Raw genomic sequence first — 21658 nt, 5'->3', positions numbered from 1 at the left:
CCAGAGTGCCCTTTTTCCTCTTCAACTTGAAATTCCAGTCCATGCCTCCCTAATGTATGGGTCTGACCGTGTTAATTCTCTATGTCCTGGGCTTCCTGCCAGGCCGACTGGCAGGCTCCTCTGTGCTCAGGACCCAGAGTGAGTAGGCAGGGATCTCTCTGGGAATCTCTTCTCGCAGCTTCCCCTGTCCGTGCCCAACACTAACTGCTCCTCCCTCTGGCTTTGTCTTGCTCCTCCGGGTGTCCTGAGAGCCTGAATCACTTACTGCATTTCCTCCGTTATAATTCTTCAGTCCAGAGCCAAGACTCATCAATTCTACCCTAGCTTTTAGAATTTAAAAGCAACAGTAACAAGCCAGGGAGGAGAGGTCAACTGTTTCATTAGTTATGTGCCTTTCTTTGAACATCTTTTCTGAGCTATTCATAGAGGATGTGGAAAAATGTTATCCCTTAAAGGAAAACCAAATTTCCTCGGAACCCTATAGACCTAGGCTCTATGATGAGCCCAGATAACATTAAAAACAAAAATTGAGCTTAGAAGATTTGCTTGAGATGCTTTATTTAGTTAAGCCTTCTGCCTGTAAGGACCTAGTTTCTCCAGATATTTGCGCCACTAAAGGGATTGAAGGCTCTTTTGCAGCTATTTAGCTGGAGCACAAGATACAGGAAGTGCAAGGACTCTGAGGAAGAACATGGGAGGACAAGGAAGAGAAAGGTCTGAGTTTGTGTTCTTCAGAGGAGCACAACCTTCCTCTTGCTTCCAAGGCTTTTCTGCCCAGAGCTCAGAGTTCAGGAGCCTTGTGCAGCCCCGAAATCTGAGGCTTTATGCTTGATGCTCTGCTCCTTCCTAGAGAGCTTATTTTATTTATTTTTATTTTATTTATTTATGTGCCAGAGAGAGAGAGAGCACAAGTAGAGGGAGCAACAAGCAGAGGGAGAAGCAGACTCCCCACTGAGCAGGGAGCCCGATGCGCTACTCGATCCCAGGACCCCGGGATCATGACCTGAGCCGAAGGCAGACGCTTAACTGACTGAGCCACCCAGGCATCCTCCAGAGAGCTTGTTTCAATGTGGCCTTTTTCCGGGTAAATGGATGTCCTCTTCTGAGCTTTCCTTTCCTTAGACTGAAGATTAAGTGCTTCTAAAGATAATTTATAAAGTTTTCCCTCAAGTGAGAAGTATGTTCTGAACTCAGCAGATGTCCAAACATTTTGAGGTGGAGGAAAGTACTAAAAAAAAAAAAAAAAATGAAATTACTTAGTCTTATGGATTTTTTAAAAAAAATTCTGGGGGCGCCTGTGTGGCTCAGTCATTAAGCGTCTGCCTTTGGCTCGAGTCATGATCCCGGGGTCCTGGGATTGAGCCCCGCATTGGGTTCCCTGCTCTATAGAAAGCCTGCTTCTCCCTCTCCCACTCCCCCTGCTTGTGTTCCCTCTCTCGCTGTATCTCTCTCTGTCAAATAAATAAATAAAATCTTTTAAAAAAATTCTGAAGACTGTATACATATATGCGTGTGTATTATGTGGGTCTCTTTACATACACACGGACAAGAGAATGAATAATCACTAGTAGGATGTTCAGTTAATTAAACAAGGAAAACCCCAGACAGAGTGGCCCTAATGTGGTGGTGGCGTACATAAGCAAACCAAATCCAAGCCTACGAATGCCTAAAAGTTACAAAATCAAAACCTAAGGACAACCAATCACAAGCAGCCAACTAGACTTGAAGCAGTGACCAATCCATGATTTCCTTGCTTTGCTTCTGCCTTTTCTCTAGAAAAACCTGTTTCTAGCTCCTGCCAGGCAGGGAGCGCCCCTCACTACTTCCAGTTAGGCACTGCCTGATTCCACCGATTTTTGCTCAAATAAACTCTTCAAATTTTTAACAGACCTCAGTTTATCTTTTAACAGGGGGCTTGTAGCTGCCAAGAGTGATTAGCAATTTCATCAAAGCTCTATTATCCTTCCCTTAGGTTCACTTATACCTGCTGGATCTATGTTAGTGTCTCTAGTATGACATCTAAGACGGACATTCGAACATACTGGTGAAAAGTCACTTTTAATTTTTTCATGATTCTCAAATAACCTAATTTAGGCAAAACATTTAAAATGTAGAAGTTGGCAGTGGGCTGGGGGAAATTTGCAAGGTGTGTGAAGGTAGATTTAAATTTTCTGACTGATCTCTTTGTATTGATAGTACTTCAAAAATACTTAAGTGTACAGCTGATCCAGGCTCCAGTGGGGCCTCGGAGCTAGTAGTCTCTAGCCCACTAGGGATGCTCCCAACACTGGTTGGGGTTGATCTGAATTGCTGCTTTTTTGAACAAATGCCAAGGCCATCTTGTTCACTCTCTTTTCTCTGAGCTTTTAGGTAGAATTTTACTTATTTTTTTAAAGGTTTCATTTATTCATTTGAGAGAGGGGGAGAGCCCAGAGGGAGAGGGTAAAGCAGACTCCCCGCTGAGCATGGAGCTGAGCATGGAGCCAGACCCAGGACCCTGGGATCATGACCTGAGCCGAAGGCACTTAGCCCCAGGTGCCCCTTAGGTAGAATTTTAAACATTCAATTTAGCTAGTAACCACTTGTAGTTTTATTGTGTATAGGACAAGTGGTGTGAATTATATACCAGAAGTAGTGAGTGGTGGTCAAATTCATGGACTTGCTCTTTGGTGTTCCTTGCTGGAGACATTGAAGAGTGTATGCTGGGGCCCCTGGTTGGTGCAGTCAGTTGAGCTTCCGACTTTTGGTTTCAGATCAGGTCCTGATCTCAGGGTCCTGATCTCAGGGTCATGAGATTGAGCCCCGAGTCTGGAGCCTGCTTCAGATATTCTCTCCCTCTCCCTCTGCCCCGTCCACTCATGCGCACGCTCTCTTTTAAAATCTTATAAAAAAAAAAAAAAAAAAAGTGAATGGTCTTTATTCATGATACCACCACCAGCAGTTGTCCTGATTTATGATTTTGAAAATCTGCTGTCTTTGAATCACATTCATTAAGGCATACTCTTTGAGGTGGTTTTTCCCTAATGATGATGAATTCCTGCTGATGCAAGCACTCTTTCTGAGTCCTTTTATGTGCCCAAGAACTTTCATTTGCAAGACAAATGGCTGGTTGGGGGCAGTCTGTGCAGACATGAGAGAAGTACTCTGGGCCTTGGAAACACTGTGAGAGTATTTTTTAAACCTAAGCTGAGTTCCACAGTTTTTGGTGTTTGGGGGGTTCTTCATTATTTGTTAATATGTGTGGAGAAAGTATAAAACTTACTAAGAAGTATAAAGTTAGCCACCTTTAGTTTTGCTTTTAATTCATAACCGTACTGAAAAGAACACAATTGCCTGAAATTGAGAATAGTCCAGAAAATTGAAGGCCTGTCTCTTTTGAGTCTTGACTTCTTTCTGAACCCCAGTATGTGTTTCAACTCTCTCTAGATGACCTTCAGGCAAGTCACGTTCAGCATGTTCAAAAGCAAATTCCTTACCTTCTCTCTCAGACCTCCGCCTGGGCTTGTCCTCGCAGTCTCTGATGTACTTCCCAAGCCTGAGCCATCCTTGCCTCCCCTTCTCCTTCCTCATAATAGGTCAACCACTTTTACTCTCAACTCACTCCGTCAAGTGACTCCTTGCTCCTGCCTCTATTTCTGTGCTCTGTTTTAACTCAAGCCTTCATCATTTCTCCCAAACAAATCCTACTCAGATGTGTGTCCTAGGGCTACAATATAAAGGTCGCCAGTGGCTTAGGATCCACTGTCCCTCCTGATTCATCCTCACCCAGCATTTGCCCCAACCCTACAATGTCCTTTCATGACTCCATACTACCCTTTGAACTGGGGAGCAAGCACTGATTTGTCATTTAAGACCTAGCAACAATGATGCCTTCTTTGGGGGGGTGTTTCCTGACTCCACCTACTGAGTTAGTTACTGTGTCCCCATACCCTCATCCATACTTCTTTTGCATAGGATAATTAACTGCTTAGCTTTCTTTCTCCCTAGAGACTGTGATCTCATCAAGGACAAGCACTGTCTTAATTATATTTCTAGCAGTCATTCGAGTGCTTGGTAATTAGAGGATCTCAGATGTTCGCTGTATAAAAGGATGGATGGATGGATGGATGGGTGGTTGAATTGAAAGTATGCCCTGGGATCTGGTAACAACATGTTCTAAATAACGAGGCACCTTGCCTCAGACAGGAAACATCTGCAGTGGTACATGGCTTGAGTAGATATTAGAGGATCTATGTTTACCCTTGAACTTGTGTGGTATTTGGCCATTGGGTCTTTCTTCTAAGTGCTTTCCCTTCTGTATGCTTCCATAGGTATTACTGGCCTCTCTTACCTTCCCCCTACTCCACACACACATATGAACAGGGAATTTTCTCTCTAGTGTATCCCCTTTATTAACAGCCTTTCTTGATTGATGGCAGCCTTTTGACTATCACCACCCAAATACTCGACCTCAATCTTTACTGCCCCTTCCCCTGTGGATACCACAGTTCTCACTCTTCTAAATGATGTCTGTTAAAAAGCTCTACACTTAAAGCAGTGGAGTCCGTTACTCTGTAACAGTCTCATGATTACCACCCCTCCCAGATAATCTCACCTGACCGTGGATTTCACCACTGCATATCTGGCTGACTGCTCTGTGTTGCCCATGCAGAAGGTAGCTTAAAGTCCTCCATGACCCCAGCCTGCATGCAGACGAAACAACTGGAAGTCCGGGCGGGGGGTCAAACCAGCCCTCTTCCACCCGCTGTGCTGCCGTGGAGCCCAGCAGAGGCCTGGGAGCTGGTGGTCAGGTGAGCGTCAGCACTCAGAGCAGCACAATGTGTGACTTCCTCCAGACAAGGTCGGGGAACAGAGCCACATGTACGCATGGAGAGTGTGGGCGAAGGTGATAGCACGTCCTTCTGCTACAAATTGAGTGCAACCAGTTCATCATGTGACCTGCTGATAAAGTTTGATAAATAAGGAGGTTTGGAGTTGGGATTCTCTCAAGGTAGAAAAGAATAAACATCAAAGCCTCTGTGAAAATTATGCACTGATTGGGAAGTGGTTGCTCATTAGCCTTATAAGATATGGTAAGTGAACAGCATCTACTTTCCTCCTCTGCTCCATCACACACTTGTTTATTTTGTGGGCTACTTTTTAAAATTGTGGCACCAGGCGTTGTTCTTCTGTGGGGATTATTCTGTTACTCTTTGCCATACTTTGGACACCTGGAAGATTTGGAAGAGTTTTGATGCCCTTTTTTTATAATAGAGCCTTGGGAATCACTTAAGAAGAACTTATGTTAGATAGAGTATTAGCACCCATGAGAAGCTAATTCTAACTGTGCCTTTCTAACTATTCAAAAATTCAGGTTTAATCATATGGTTAATTCAGTGCTATAATTTCCTTAATCCCATGCTTATTAGATCAATAACTGATTAAGCAAGATTAGATCTGCAGTTGGTTGGCCCCACCCATAATATCCACTCCTAAGAGCTCATCCCTTTCTCTATATAGCTTTGTTCACAGCCCCACAACATTTTATCATTCCAGTAGCACTCTGCCTAGGAGTGTACTAAATATACTAAATGTACAAAAGTATTAAATGAAGTCAAAGTGAGAGAGTTAGGACTTCAAAAGGTTTGGGAGGGCAGCCTTATGAAAGTGAAAATGGCAGAACAGAATGGTATGTGGTCGTGATGAACTACAGAGGGCGCCACGTGGTGTTGAAATTCCATCTGCATGCCTGTGCAGCTGGTTGGGTGAGCCTCGGTCTGTCTTGAAGTGGAGGCTGGAGGGCTGACTGCACTGGGTGCAGGGGCTGGGAGGGGGAGGGGCAGGAAGGAGAAAGGAGCCAAGGAGTAAAAATGGCTCTTGAGATTGAGGGGCAGTATGAAGCAACTACTCATTGCCCCAGCTTGGAACTTGGACATAGTAATATCTTCGGAGGGCGCAATTGAATCCTTGAGATGGAGACCAAAAAAGAAAAAGATACGTGTTTGGCTCTTCCTCATTTAGCCACTCCACCCCGGCTTCACCTGTAAGCCCCCAACCCAGGCATTACTTTATCCATATATCTGGATCTGTATGCCAACACCAGATCTATATCTATAGATCTAGGTATATAGACATACCAAGTCACATTTTTAAACAAGAGCTGCAGAATGCTTGGAAGCAGATGCCCATGAACTCTTTCCAATTGTATCTAGAATTTGTTTTAACCTAAAGTTATGGAGACAGACTTGAAGGGAGACCTCCCCAACCTTGCTAAAATGTAAGTACAAAAAGGCACAAATTGGATGGATATTGATGATGTTATTTCTACTGTGACATCATCCATAGACTCCTAGTGTCTTTGCTTTGCTTCCCTATAGTGATCACAACATAAATTACTTGTCTTGTTTGACTTCCTTGTTCACCAAAGTTGAGCAGATTGTGGCCGTTTTCAACGCTTCTACCAGACAAAAAGCTTGGGACCATTTCTCGAAAGCTCAGCGCAAGAACATAGACATTTGGCGAAAGCATTCTGAGGTTGGTGACTTTATTATTACTTTTTAACCGCCATCACACAACTGGATTGGCAGAGAATAGTGTGGCGGCAGACGTTTCGGGTTTTTGTTATAACGGGCAGCTGTTGTGCCATTGTCCTGTCGCACTGTCAGCTCCAAATCCAGCTCAGATTTGTGCCTTATCCAAAAGAGCAGCTGACTTAACGCTTAGAAAACAGAGTGCTTTTCTACCCCTGCAAAGGGAGAAAAGCATCTCCCATTCATGGCAAAGAGCTCGGAAATAAGCCAAGACACTTTGCCTGCCTATTCTGAAGAAAAGTGTAACGTAAAATAGAAAACTGGCTTTTTAAATAAATATGGAGGGGTTTTTTTTTTCAGTGTTCTGCAACGTGATGATGATGGTTTGCTCTTTGGGCTAGAAACGGCAAGTACGCCTTTCTTCTATGCCTTCCCATCGTAAACAATGCCTTAGTCCCATGTGCTAGCCAGCCGGGTAGGTAACAGCTCTCTCCAGAGCGTCTTTCCCCGGGGGGGCAAATGTCCAGGCTAGCCAGGGTCCACCCTTCTGCAGCAATGCGTGTGTGAAGTGTGAGTATCCACCCCCGAGGAAAGAGGCCAGAACTTGACCTTCCTTGCCACCTGGAAAGACCAGAATGTGTCATTAGTCATTGGTCGTACAGCTGTTACTTTTAACTCCACAGTGTAGTGTACGCTTTGAACCTGTCATTTAAAAGTAAGTATACTATCTTCGTTTGCTTATTCGTTTGTTTTTTTTAAAAGGAGAGAATGTTTTCCATTTGGATGCCTTTCCATCGCTAGCATGTTAATATTAAAGTTCTCTAAATGATATTCCCCTCTTTCAAAATCCCCAAACTTATAGAAGGTAAGGTTTGTTATTTAACGATTTGGGCTTACACTTGTAAAATAAGTGTTTTATATGGAGTTTGAGGAACCACAAAGTACTATAATATCAATCACTTGGGTAGCATTTTAAGTGCCCATTAACTAATGCTAAATTACAGCTGAATACCAGTGGCAACTAGATGTAACATCCACATGAATACCAAACGAATTCTTTATTATCACTCTCACTATAGCGAATACTGAATGACTTCACAATAATGGGACACTTAAAATGCTAGTGCAATTTATTGTTAAGAAGGACATTTTTTTTATTTTGTTCACAAATACTTAAGAAGGTGGCTGGTGACTGATGTAGTTCTGTTGCTATGCTCAGGATTATGAGTAAGGAGGAAGTGAGATTTCTCTTTAATTTTTCAGGGCCCGGAAAAACAAAGGGGGCTAACCTGCTGCTCTCTCAGACACGGACTCGAGACCCTGAGTCCAGGTTGATTTTTGGGAGGAGAGAGAGTCCTCATTTAGGATGAAATATACAAATCGAGGGTTATGAAAACACAAATTGAAATCCATAAACTGTGATTCAGATTTGGGAACGATGGGTCTATGAATTGTTTATCTAATTTTTTTTTCCCTTCACATAAACACCAAACATGATTAAAAGAAATGTTAAGGGAAATGCAAGTGGCATTATGCTAATGATCTGGGCATAAAAAGGCTGCCATTAGTATGTGAGTGTTAGAAAATATCCATTATTGATCTAAATCACGCTTCCCACCTGCCTGGTCCCCTGCCCCTAGCCCTGCATCCCCCGAAGGAATGGAGGAACGGGGGCTGTGGTCCCCGCTGTTGAGCAGGGCATGCAAACATCCTGCTTTGTTCCAAGGAAGCCTGCTTGCTTTGCTCAGCGCACACACGGTGCAGTAGAAACGGATGCATGCGGTCTTGAAAGGTGCTCCTGCAAAGGGACTTTGTGCCTCTCTGCCACTCCTACCACCTCTTTTGATATTCTAGGAAATAGAATTCTAAATTACCTTTGATTTTCTCTCCTACATGTCACTTAATTGATTAAATACCAGTTGGTAATTTAACATTGTGGATGATTTCTCTGTTGCGTATAAGCTTGGTAATTGGCTTGATTTTTTTCTGCGTTCCCATGTACAGCATCTGTTAATTATCTGCAACACCTTTACAGATTTATGAGAGTGTACGAGCGATTTACTGCTGAACCAGAGGCACCCTGTGGAAACACCCTCGGCTTTTTTTTTCCCCCTCCAATTTTTTTTTTCTTTCCAACACTCTTCTCCGCTGAATAGTTACAGTATGACAGTTTGTCATTCGTTGTGGGGACTCAACAACAGACCCTTTCAGCCTCCTTTATTCTTTCCACCTGACTTTTCCTTGTTTCTAGTATTTTCAGGCCACCTCTTTGGGAACGGGGTTCTTTGTCAGGAGAAAAATTGGCTGTACACAAGCTAAAAGCATCCCCACTAATCACACGTGACATCCGCCTCCAAGAGCCACTGGTGTTACTTACGGCGGAATCGGCACCTCTTTCCACTGGCTGGCGTGGCCAAGTGAGGAGGCGTTGCCCATCACCTCGGTGGCCTCTCAAGACTCCCTGTGATGGGTGTCCTCTCTCCCAGGGACCTTGACCCTCTGCCCTCCCTCCCCTTTCCCTGTCCTCTGCAGTGCTCATTCCCAGGGTTCAAAGTTGACTGTGCAAATACTGCTAGCAATACAGAATTTTCTTTTGGTCCCACTACAGTTAAAATCTGTGAGCTAAGGAGAGAGGAGAGTTCAGAGAACCTATAGACCCATGAAATATGCACATCCATCAAATGGGCACTAGAACTATGCTTAAAATCATGCCATTAATACATTAGGTGTTATAATTTAGTTTTATTGTTATTCAGAGATTTATTATAAAGCAAAATTATTTTAACTCTTCGGCTTTTATTTAGAGACTTCAATTTCAATAGGGAGAAAAATAATAATGTAGTCCTTCCCCTCTTTGTTTTGTTGAGGACAGTACATGTGAGAGAACAGACTTGATAAGGATTCACACACAATATTCAGTTTAATACAAAATAATATAATTACTTACCATGAATAATTAGAGCGTCCTGATTTTTAGGCAAGGGAGTAAAAAATTTATTTTGACTCGTTACTTTTTACAGTGAGTTTTCACATAGACTCTTTGACTGCAGTCACTCCTCTAGTAAGTAGACAAAGTAAGATATGATCCTACGATCTTTCAGTGATGTCAAAACAGCCATCACAACAAAAACACTACATGATGATGTGAAACGCCAAAAAGAAGGCATCAGTTTTATTTTGTCCTCCAGCATCTTTTGCATTTGCCATTTGGATGTCTGAATGGTGTGTGTATATGACCATGCATGGGTGCACACATACAATGTAAGGGCACTATTTTTTTAAAGATGTTATTCATTTATTAGAGAGAAATCATGAGTGGGGGGAGGGGCAGAGGGAGAGTTAGAAGCAGACCCCCCCACTGAGCAGGGAGCCCATGCTGGCTCAATCCCAGGACCATGGGATCATGACCTGAGCTGAAGGCAGATGCTCAACCTTAACCGACTGAGCCACCCAGGCGCCCTGCAGGGGCACTCTTTTGCATGAAGAATTCTTATGGTCCATGTTATCAACTTAGCAAACCAAGTGTCTAGCATAATGCTAAGGAGCTTTGCATGCATTAACTTATTTGATCCTCAAAACTATTACTATCACAGTATTCCAATGAGTAAATCAAGGTTAAGAGAGACGAAGAAACATTCCTGAATTTACACAGTGGGTTAGTGGTCGACAAGGCCTTTTATAAATGCCATCGTGCAGATTTCTTATCATTAGCTGGGAGTCCCTCCTTGTGTGCCGGGCATGGCAGGAGGCATTTCTGTGGAATCCTGCTAGGTGATGTTATTATCCCCTTTTTTGGCAAATGAGGAAATTGAGACTCAAGAGATGAAATAGTTTGCTGAAGACCCCCTGACTAGTCAGTCATTGGTGAGCCGGGATTTATCCCTGGGTCTTTCCACTCCCTACACCCCTCAGAACTTCATTCCAGATTACGCAGGGCAGTGTCTGGGAGGGAAACAATTCAGATTCTAAGCGTTCATATGTCGGTCACGATACACCGAAAGACCACTGGGAAAAGGTATGTTGACGTGTGTCTGTGACTCTGACATCCTCCTATCTTCTGCTTTCAGGAGCTCCGGAATGCTCAAAGTGAGCAGCTCATGGGCATCCGCCGCGAAGAAGAAATGGAAATGTCAGATGATGAGAATTGTGACAGCCCTACTAAAAAAATGCGAGTCGATGAATCAGGTAATGCTGATGACCGCCACACGCGCACCCCTGTGAGGCACCATCATGCTCTTCCAGATCTCAGATGGGGTGTAGGTATTGGGAATGGCCACGTAACTCACTTTTATTTGAGTTACACTAAACTTTCATCTTTGAATGACTCTGCCTTTTATTAATAGAACTTTAAACTCCTTTTTAGGAACATGATGATTTAAATTGCTCCAGTTGTTTCTCCATCCGTAGATCTGGGGCTGTTGTACTTTTCTTAGGGATATTTGCCTATTCCCATAAAAATCCTTTTCCAGAGCGTGGCAGCCACCACTGATGCTGAAATACACATAAAATTTGGTTTCAGTCAGTGTGCTTCTTACGTGGGAATTGTTTAATCCTGGAAGAAGCTTTCTAGCCTCTGAGCCAACGTGCTGGAGAATTAGAACATTTTTCCAATAAATGTTACCTAACCCGTAATCAAAGGGGTGGCCCAGTTTGGTACCAAGAAAGGAGTATCACTCCTTGAGTTGTAAAAAGGAGAGAAGCTGAGAGAGAACCTTGCTTTATGTGCTCTGCCTGACCAGAGAGGCTGATTGAAATCTCTCTCCTCAAATTAGATGTAAATCTCTCAGTATTGGAGGCAAGATAAATGCTCACTCAGATGTGGGAGACACCAAGGAGACTGCTTGTCTGAGAGGAGTGTTGTCTAAGGGGCCTGGGAAGGACCACAATTGCCACCATTTCCAAAAAAGAAAATCAGAGGGATTGCGTAGATTTGACCTGTCTCCTCTTATGTACCCATGACTAAAATACCCATCTCAGGCTCTTTAACAAAATCAAGAACAGGAACAGAGGATCTTTGCTGATGTGTTTGTAGAAGCCAAAATCAAGATCCCAACATGCTCAGGTCAGCAAGATTGCAAAGTGGTCAGAGCGCTCTGTTTCTCCAGAGTTTAGTGAGGACCAGGGGCGTAAATGAGGATCACAAGAAAATGCTCTGCATCAGGCAGATACAGAAGGGACTTTAATTTCATTAGAGTAGTGGTTCTTAAAAGTGTGGTCCCCAGTCCGGCAACATCAGCATCACCTAGGAACTTAGAAATGTGAATCCTCGGGTCCTACTCAATACCTAAGGAATCAGAAACTCTAGGCGAGGCAGAGGTGTTGGGGGTGTGAGATTCAGCAATCTGTGATTTAAATCCTTCCAGAAATTCTGATGCATGTTAAAGTTTCAGGACCAGTGCCTTAGAAAATTTCCCTTTAGGGCGCCTGGGTGGCTCAGTTGGTTAAGCGACTGCCTTCGGCTCAGGTCATGATCCTGGAGTCCCGGGATCGAGTCCCGCATCAGGCTCCCTGTGCAGCGGGGGGTCTGCTTCTCCCTCTCCCGCTCCCCCTGCTTGTGTTCCCTCTCTCGCTGTGTCTCTCTCTGTCAAATAAATAAATAAAATCTTTAAAAAAAAAAAAGAAAGAAAGAAAATTTCCCTTTCATCCTCAAATTCCACTCATTTAAATCTTTTAGAAGCTTAGCATAAAAGCAGGCGCCATGGCTCTATTTGTTGAAGCCATACATCCTTTGTCTGAGAAATGAACCTAGCATTTATGTGTCAATGTATGTCTCTGATTAAGTGGCTGTGAGATTTCTCAGGGCCGCTTGATTATTGGACTTAGACTTGCTTATTTGAGGACAGCAATCTCTGTTCAGCAAACCTTCATTTATCAAAAGAAAAGAGCGAGTTTTAATGTGAATATCTTAAGTTTAATGAGATCTTCTGATAAATAAATAATTGTTTTTTCCCCTCAAGAAAGCTTTCATCATTTCTGAAGTTTCTAGATGAGGGGCAACTTTACATGAAACTTGGATCTTTAACATTCTTATAAGGTAGGTGTAGAAGAAAAGAACTGAATCCATCAGAAATTCTTATTTGAACCCGTGGCTTTTTTTTTAATTTGGGGGTGACATTTCTTTTTAAACAAGTTATCAATTTCCCAAGTAAGGAATGTGTAAAGTTTCATAGTCTGCTCAGAAGAAGACAAGAATAAGAATGACTCAGAACAGTCACCTCCAGTGGGAAGTCTTACAGACCATGGCAGCAAGCATAGACCCCCAGGATCAGCCCCTGAGCTCTGCTGCAGAAGAACTCAAAGTTCTGTTTGCTCAGCAGAGACACGAGATCCTCTCTGGAAGCTTCACTGAGAGCCTGCTTCCCAGATCTCTGTTAGTTTCCCCCCCAGGCATCTGGTAAGAGCCTAAGCAGGAGCTGAACTTTGAGTTCTCCAGGCTTGTTGCTTGGTCAGCGGCATGAATGAACACAGCACGGAGCATGTTCTATACCGAGTGCCGGGGAAGAGATGGAAGAACTGGAGTTCAAATGCCAGCTTCCTGGGAGTTCAGAATCTTTTTCGTGCTTTTCAAAAATGAGATGGACCAGAGAACGCAACGTATGGTTTATGGGGGAAAGCTCAGGACCAATTAGAGGGGAGGGGAAGCAGCTAACCTTTTTTATTCCTCTGGGCCCTGAAGATCCCGCCAAAAGGCTGGCAGCTGTTTTTCTTTCAGCCCAACATATTCAGGGACATCACCTGACCACAAGAATTCCCATCTGGTGCTTTGACCAAGCTTCCGCCGGATCCCTGCAAACGGCTGCTGGAAGGGGAGAGATTGAGGCCCTGCAGCCTGAGGGAAACACACCTTTCAGCGGTATCATCAGGCGACTCCGCATTCATTTTAGGTGCAAACTGGCATCTGTCCATCACCCAGGAGCAGACATCTCAAAACTTAGTGCTCTGATTCACTGGCGGCAATTGCCAAGGGCTGACCTAGAAGTAAATGCCTCTATTCTTTAAAGAATCCCTTGCCGTCCTCCTTTCTGCTCAAACAGTGAGCTTTGGCCTCCAACCTCCCGGTCAGTGGGTGACCCAAGACTTCTTGGGAATTCCAGGGGAGAGCATCCTTCGTGGAGCCTCCTGCCCTAGAGGACTGTGGCAAAGCCACCTCCTTGCAGGATGCGTGAGGCGGGTCCACCACGGCCTCCCTTGCTCTTCACTTCCTCCTAGAGCAGAGACCAACCTGCATGGCTTTTATTTCTGAGGGGGAGGCGGAGAGAGTCGACTTTGGTTTCTAGAAAGGACAGGATTTTTTTGTGAGGACTTATGTGATAGCTTGGGTTTATTTATTTATTTATTTTTAAATCCGTGTCTTTTAGGATATCTCTGCTTTTCTGGTTATGAAGAAGATTTCATTGTACTTTTGCCTTTTACCACACGTAATAACTCCGCAATGTGTCTTTGGCTAGAGAGTTCCCCACTACTGTCCTCACTACCATCTAATTCTGGGCAGGCAGCTCACTGTTCCTTATCAGTTGACTCTTAAAGGGGAAACGGAGTTTGCTGGAGCAAAACTAAGATGCCGATAAAAATGAAAATGAGTTTTGTTAATAAATTTGAAAATCAAGACAGATTTATCGAAGCATTCATTCAAGAAGATTGGCATCCTGCTCCAAAACCTATGAAGATAATTTTTGATAAAAATTCAAATTTATTGCTGCAAAGTCTGCCTCTCACTGGAATTAAGCCCAACTTTAAAAACCAGATCTATTGCTCCTTCTACCCCTCCCTCCTCCAGGTTGGCAGTGGGGGTGGGCAGGAGTGCACAGGGGGAAAAGGGAGGAAAAGAGGAAGTCTGTCCAGAGTGTAAGGCCTCGTGTGGGGGGCGGAGCCCGATCAGGTGTACTATGGAGTCCATGCGGGTAGAGACCTCCCAGCTGTACTTACAGTGTCATGGCAAGTGCTCAGTCACTGTGAATTCTGCTTGCCTTAGTCACCCTCCAGCACTTGGCCCTGGGCCTTTCACTGAGTAAGTGAATTTTGTTGACTTCAATTGCATATTCCCCTTCTTCTTTTTGATGCCTTTGTCCTATAAGTTGATGGGAAGGGTGTAACCCTGAGAACATTTGCTCAAAATTTAAATGGCAAGCATTAAGAAGCTTGTTCAAACAAGGATGATCCATTTCTCCAAAATGTGCAAAACTCTTACCCATTCAGAATCCAGTGCCATGTGCTGAATAGGCTAGGGCCCAGAGAGCTGACGCTCAGCATCATTCTAATTATCAACAAACATTTGTCAAGCCCTTCTTGTGCTCAAGGCACTGTGAGCCCAGGAGATATGGAGAGGGCTAGACAGTCTGTCCTGCCCTCAAGAGTGTGAGATACTTTTTGAAGAGAAGAACTATACATTTTAAGTCAATAAAAGTACAGTGCCGAAATGCCTAAAAGCCTAATGCCAAATATGTTCTAAAGCCATTGCTTTAAATTCAATATAAACCAAAATGAATATCACTATCCAGCGTATGCACCTTATCCAGTATATGGTGAGTATAGATTGTACATTGAACGCAAATTTTAGAAGAGTAAAACTAAAATATCTTTTCATAATAGACCACCCTTAAAACATTTCATAATGCACAAACAAATGTTCTTGGATTTTGATTACACCTCATTTAAACTCTGAGCTCTTTATAGGAGCACATACTCTTTTAATTATGAAAAGTGTTTTCTTGGTTGTTGATTTGCCATGGAAACTTACCACATGTAGGTACAGATTTATTTTTCTAATTTCAATAAGATGTCCAGCAAGGATTTCCCAAATCTTTCAGCTAACTGATTCCAATCAAGTTCAGTTGGAATTAGCAGTGTTCAGTTTTCTGAATAATTCTACATGTAGCCAAAAGCTTGAGGTTAAAAAAAATTAATAGTAATGATAATTACGCTCTCTCTGACTATCCCCTTGATCTGTTTTTTGGGTTTTTTTTAAGATTTTTTAAATTTATTTGACAGAGAGAGACACAGCAAGAGAGGGAACACAAGCAGGGGGAGTGGGAGAGGGAGAAGCAGGCTTCCCGCTGAGCAGGGAGCCCGATGCGGGGCTCGATCCCAGGACCCTGGGATCATGACCTGAGCTGAAGGCAGACGCTTAACGACTGAGCCACCCAGGTGCCCCTCTTTGTTTTTTTTTTTAAGGATTTATTTATTTATTGGGGTACCTGAGTGGCTTTGTCAGTTAAGTATCTGCATTTGGCTCAGGTCGTGATCTCAGAGTCCTGGGATCCAGCCCCACATAGGGCTCCCTGCTTAGTGGGGAGTCTGCCTCTCCCTTTGCCCCTCCCCCTGCTCGTGCACTCTCGCGGGCTCTCTCTCTCACACTCAAATGAATCTTGAAAAATTAAAAAAGTATTTATTTATTTATTTATTTTAAAGGGGGGGGGGTATGGGCAGAGGGAGAGGGAGAGAAGCAGCCTCCCCACTGAGATATAACCTGAGCCAAAACCAAGAATCAGAAGCTCAACCGACTGAACCACTCAGGCTCACCTCCCCTTGATCTCTTTGAACACTGGGACTGCCATTGTTTTTTCTGCTTTAGTTTATTTCCTATACAAGAGTGTTTTTGAAAGACATAAAGGATGCCCAACAGATTACAATTTGTCACAAGCATGAGAAGAGGATTACTGCTGCCCCAGGCACCAGCCTGGGCACAGAAGGAAGGAGCCATTGGACACCAGAGCCGGGTCCTGCTGCCGACTCATGGGGGCCCACTCAAGGGGGCCATGTCGCCCACAGCTGGTAGAAGCCTTTAGGAAACATGGCATGTGATCTAAGCAGGCTTACTCTGGAGTTGCTTGGAACTCGGCAGAGGGAAAAGAGTGCTCAGATGTGAAAAGTGAGATGACTGGGTGAGGCCACAGCCATGCTGAGTTCCCCACACCAGCAGACCCCAAGGCAGGGGCACCAGTGATGAGAGGAGCGTGGAAGGATAATCTGTTAGCAGACTTCTGTTTTCACATGTGATGACAACCTGAAGGAGAGAAAGAGCAGCGGCGTGTGTCCATCAGCTACCACTGTATTAAAGATGAGCCTTTTATTTTGAACCACAACAGAATGTCTTCTGGGAATCCAAGTGCCAAAAAAGAAATGTGATTAATTAAAACTAATATGGCTGAAAGATGATGAAATAAATCTTATGATGTGGGCTGAGCAGCCTGCTTCATTCTTGAACTCTTGAAATAGAACTTCATTCTCAAGATGCCTAGGCTTTGGCTGCCCACCCCCAACCCCCTTCCCTTTAAAATCTTGCTAATCTTACCAAAGGAAATCAAACAAATGTTTATTTCAGATAGATTTTTCAGTTCCCTGATTTCATGTGCAGTTATAGTTTCCTTTTCATAAAGGACATGATTTTGAAGAGTGTAGAAATATATATATATTTTTTTGTAAATTGCCTTACCTTTTAAATGCAAGAGACAGATGCTATTAAATTGATCCTCAAGCCTAGGATTCCTTTGTAATAGAAGCACTCCTGTCCAACAAGACTGTATGTGTGTTTCGTAAAGTCACATTTGGAGCCTAAGCTCTCTTTAAGCTTAGCCCCCTTATAATCTGATTTGTATGTAGTACCTGGCAATGTCATATTCCTGACATCTCTCACATAGGCACAAATGTTCCCTAACCGCGTGTTTTGTGTAAAATTGATTTGTTCTGCTGAAATTGTGTTGTGTCTTGGAGACCACAGATTTTGCCCGATTAACCATGCAACTGCGCTGCATGCCCGCAAAACCCAGTAGAACCCTCGCTGAGGATCTCAAAGAGTCTATACCTGGTGCAGGCTAGCTCGGAGCTGGGGGTGGTTCTCCTAATGGTTTCCTGTGTGACAGCCCCGCACAGAGTCTAGCTGCATTTGGGGAGCAGGCTGCGGCTCTGTTAAGCTCTGGCTTCTTGCCTAGTGACTCAAGCCCCTGGGCCTGGTGAAGGGCTTGGGCTGATGGGCAGTTGGCAGGCAGAGGAGAAAAGTGAGGAAGTTCACAGCCCATCCTCACACAGGGAGAACTGCAGAGCCCGGGACCTGGGCAGGGCGTAGACGAATAGCCAGCGTGCAGCCCAAGGTCACCACACAGCCGCTCAGGCCCAGCCCGCGGCACTGACGCCTCTCACCTGCCAAAGCACCACCGTCTAGATTGCGGTTTATTATGTTTTCTGGGCATTTCATTCTGATAAGGTCTGACGCAGGATCATTCCATAGGAGAGTAGATTTAATCCTGTTTCCTTAGTAGGCTGTAAGGACAATGAGGGAATATTTATGTAATAAGATGCAAAGTTGCTATGGAAAATACTATAGCAACCTAACATCTTCCCAGAGTCAGGCAGCCACTTGTAACCGCAATCTAAATTTACATTTATTTTAGTGTCATTTTATCGACACTCTTAGTATCTCATCCTGACAGGATGTTAAAATATGTTTTCAGCTTGCATTTGAGCAAAATTAACACAGTGTTGTTGGAATTTAAGTGTGGTTTGCACAACTTCTGGAAAAAATCAGAATATTTTCAAGGGAGTTTAGATGACAGAATCTGGGTAAGTTTGTAAGTTTTTTTTTTTTTCTTTCTAAACATAAGAAAGAATTCCTTAGTAGTATTTATTCCTAATTGTTCCTTTTTTAGTTTGTAAATAATAAATAGGAATTTCTGATCGTGAAACGGGGATTATCCTTTTCAACACTGACAATTTGTCAAGTGTCCCTTAGAATCAACTGATTCTAGTTGGTGCTTATAGAAAATACTTTTAGTAGATCAGCTCATTGCCCTCCAGCAGCATGTAACATTTTAGAAATAAAATCTGTTTTTTTGGGTTTTTAAAAATTTTTTTTTAAATTTTTATTTATTTATTATTTGACAGAGAGAGACCGTGAGAGAGGGAACACAAGCAGGTGGAGTGGGAGAGGGAGAAGCAGGCTTCCGGCTGAGCAGGGAGCCTGATGCAGGGTTCCATCCCAGGACCCTGGGATCATGACCTGAGCTGAAGGCAGACGCTTAACAACTGAGCCGCCCAGACGCCCCTAAAATCTGTTTTTCATCTAAAAATTATACTTGGTCATTTTGGAAAATCTAATGATTAAGAAGAATGAAAGAAGAAAACTGTTATAATACTACAAAAGATGGTTTCGTTTTTTAATCTTTTTTTCTCCTGCACAGCTTAACTATAGAAGTACTTATCTATATATTTTTTAAGTCTCAGAAACAATAATTCTACATGATTTTATTTTCAGACAGCTCTCCTTCTGTAACAGTGAATTTTTTTTTAAAGCTTCCTTTTTTTTTTTTTTTTTAAAGATTTTATTTATTTATTTGACAGAGAGAGAGATAGCGAGAGCAGGAACACAAGCAGGGGGAGTGGGAGAGCGAGAAGCAGGCTTCCTGCCGAGCAGGGAGCCCGATGCGGGGCTCGATCCCAGGACCCTGGGATCATGACCTGAGCCGAAGGCAGATGCTTAACAACTGAGCCACCCAGGCGCCCTAAAGCTTCCCTTTTTTATGTCAATGAAATAGAAAATATAGAGAAAATGAGTGGGTATCTTTTCTGGATCATAGGCTCCTTTGCATGAATCTTTGTGAGTCAAAGCTATAATCTTTGAGGTGGTCAGAGTGGATACTTGAGGTTATTAAAAGCATGATAACTGGGCCAGCCATCCCCAAAGCATCTTTTAGGTCCCTTAAATGTGAGTGTGGCAGAGAGGCTATAGATATGGGACTGGTTGGTAGTGGAAAGATAGTATCTATTGATTTTTCTTCTGTACCTCTCCATCTAAAATCTTAAAGTGTGACTATAACACTATTAAAGTGGGACATTGGCCAAAAGAATCAATACCAGACAATATTAAAACATAATGCTGTTACCAACTTCTTAGCACTGATGTACTGTTTATGAACATCTTTGTCCTAATTCTCCTATGTTTTCATATTGCTTTGTTCATCAAAACACAGTTGGTGACATAGTTATTATACCTTGACTCATTAACACTGTTGCCCACAAGCTTCGTTAGTCAAAGACCTGACGATGCTAGGTCTACTGTATGAATACAGCAAGCCAGGACAAGGGGACATCCTATAGAATTCCAGGAAGCCATACACAGTTGAGGGCCTCATAGCTAATGAAAAAAGTAACTGAAAGAAGTAACTACTCTCATCCCTTTCTTGGAAATTCCACCTGCATGATATGATACTTAGAAGCCCCTAGACTTTGAAGTTTATAGCAGTTTTCAAATTATTATTACAGTAAGCCCTCCCATGTCTAAATAGCTTAGAGACTCTTCTCTTTTCCTTGGGTGAATGTCCTTGATACCAGGGAGGGACTAAGGGCTCAGCCACTCCTCTCCAATTCCAGGACGCAATGTGTGCAGCCTTCTGGGAAGTGGTTAAGAAAGGAAATTTTATTTTGGATTCCCCAGCAGTAGCAGAGAAATAGGGAGAAACACCTCCGGAGCAGACGTTGCAAGATGGAGTGTATTCATTGTGGTGCTTCAGGTAGGCTGCTGGAGGTTCTTTAATGAGCCCACTATAGCTTCCAAAGCTGCTGTGTCCCAGAGGCCTTTGCTTTCCATTTGAGGGACATGCATCATTGCCACTTGATGCAGTTATCTAAATTTTCAGTTATCAGAATTACTTTAGCAACACATCAATATCTAACACTGGGATATGGGTTAATTAATTACATATCCATAAGCAGCCTTGAGAAAAATCTTACTCTGGCAGACTATATCATGGCATGAGAGGTTCTCAGTATATTGCTAAGTGATAAAAATCAGTTACAAATCAATGTATGGATCATTCCAAGTGGTTTATATATATGTTGTATTCACAATTTGTATGTTAGGGGAAAATAAGTAAGGATATAGGTCAGAATATTCAGAGTGATTATTTCTAGATGGTGTAACTACAGGTGATTTTTGTTTTCTTCTCTGTGCATCTCAAAAATTTCCACAAAATATACCTGTATTATTTTAATAATTAAACTACAATAAATATTAATTTTAAAATTACCTAAGAGAAACTGTGATGAAATTCACATTGGTTGGGGAATACCTAACCATTTCCAACTATACAGGAAAATGAAAAGTAGTAACAAATAGTAACCAGTAACAGATGATGGAACTTTATTGAATTGCCTTCTTTTGCTTTACATGAGGAAATTTCCACATTTAATCTCCAGACCATATTGTCTTACAGTTTCCTATTCCAAGGGCTGATCATATTTGCATAACTATTAAATAAAGAGTCAAGAAATAATTCAAGTTCTAAACCAGGCAGCCATGTTGAATTTGCACCCACAGGGAGTGGCAATGATGAGTCTCTTCAGATGTGGAAGAGGCCCTTAGAAATCATCTCGTACAACCACCTTCTTTTTTTTTTTACAGATAGGAATGTGCAGTCACATGTTGAGAAGTTAACGTTATTTCCTTAAGGTAGCAAGTGGAAAGTCTAGAACTCAGTGCTAGTTTCCTTCTTTCCCAGGTTGGTGACCTTCATATGCCACCACTAAGTTTAATGGGAAAAAGAAAACTCCTCAAATGCCTTAAGGGGCATCATAAGAGTCAGTTATCAAATAAAATCAATGTCTGCGATGTGCATGGCACCATGATGCTATTTGGGAGGCAAAGGTAGATTGGAGAGCTTATTACCTTAAAATGTTATTCCAGACAACGCTGACTGGGGCTTATGTTTAGTCTTCCCATTATTTTCTGTATTTTCTACTAACTAGAAAGAGATTGGCTTCAACATAGGCAGTGCATCCAGCAAACTGTTCTTAAACCCATTCCAACAGAAATGCCAGCTTTTAAAAATATTCAGGAAATTGGCACCGTCTCTTTTCTAGTTGAGTGATATTTATTTCCTCAAAAGCAATCTGTTCTGTGGCTTCAGGCAAGAAAAAGAAATGCTTTGAAGAGGTGAAGTACGTTGGGGAAGGAGCTGTGCCCTGTCATGCATTTCCTTTGGTGAACCACACATACTGTCCCAATTCCTGTTTTCCATTCCCAAACTCTCCAAACAAGTGAAGAGAAAAATCGAGGTAATTCTCAAAACACAGGCACAGACTTGATCGTTGATCTAGAATGATCTGAGCTACAATATTAGCCCTTTTATTTCCCATCTCATCCCATATTTCCTTTGCAT

General features: G+C 42.8%; 1 protein-coding gene across 5 annotated transcripts in view; it reads left to right on the top strand.

Annotated features, from left to right (window-relative positions):
• Window positions 1-21658, top strand: part of ENOX1 (ecto-NOX disulfide-thiol exchanger 1) — a 551749-nt gene that overhangs the window by 413730 nt on the left and 116361 nt on the right. For all 5 annotated transcript variants that reach the window (XM_035003320.1, XM_035003319.1, XM_035003323.1 and 2 more), the window contains 2 exons: window positions 6407-6513; window positions 10577-10694. In XM_035003320.1, coding sequence (XP_034859211.1) covers window positions 6407-6513; window positions 10577-10694 — 225 coding nt within the window. The remainder of the gene's footprint in view (window positions 1-6406; window positions 6514-10576; window positions 10695-21658) is intronic.

The sequence above is a fragment of the Mirounga leonina genome, unplaced genomic scaffold (assembly GCF_011800145.1).
Source record: "Mirounga leonina isolate KUSES-001 unplaced genomic scaffold, KU_Mleo_1.0 Mir_127, whole genome shotgun sequence".
NCBI classification, from domain to species: Eukaryota; Metazoa; Chordata; class Mammalia; order Carnivora; family Phocidae; genus Mirounga; species Mirounga leonina.
The sequence above is the reverse complement of the archived record's forward strand: the minus strand, read 5'-3'. Positions and strand labels throughout refer to the sequence as shown.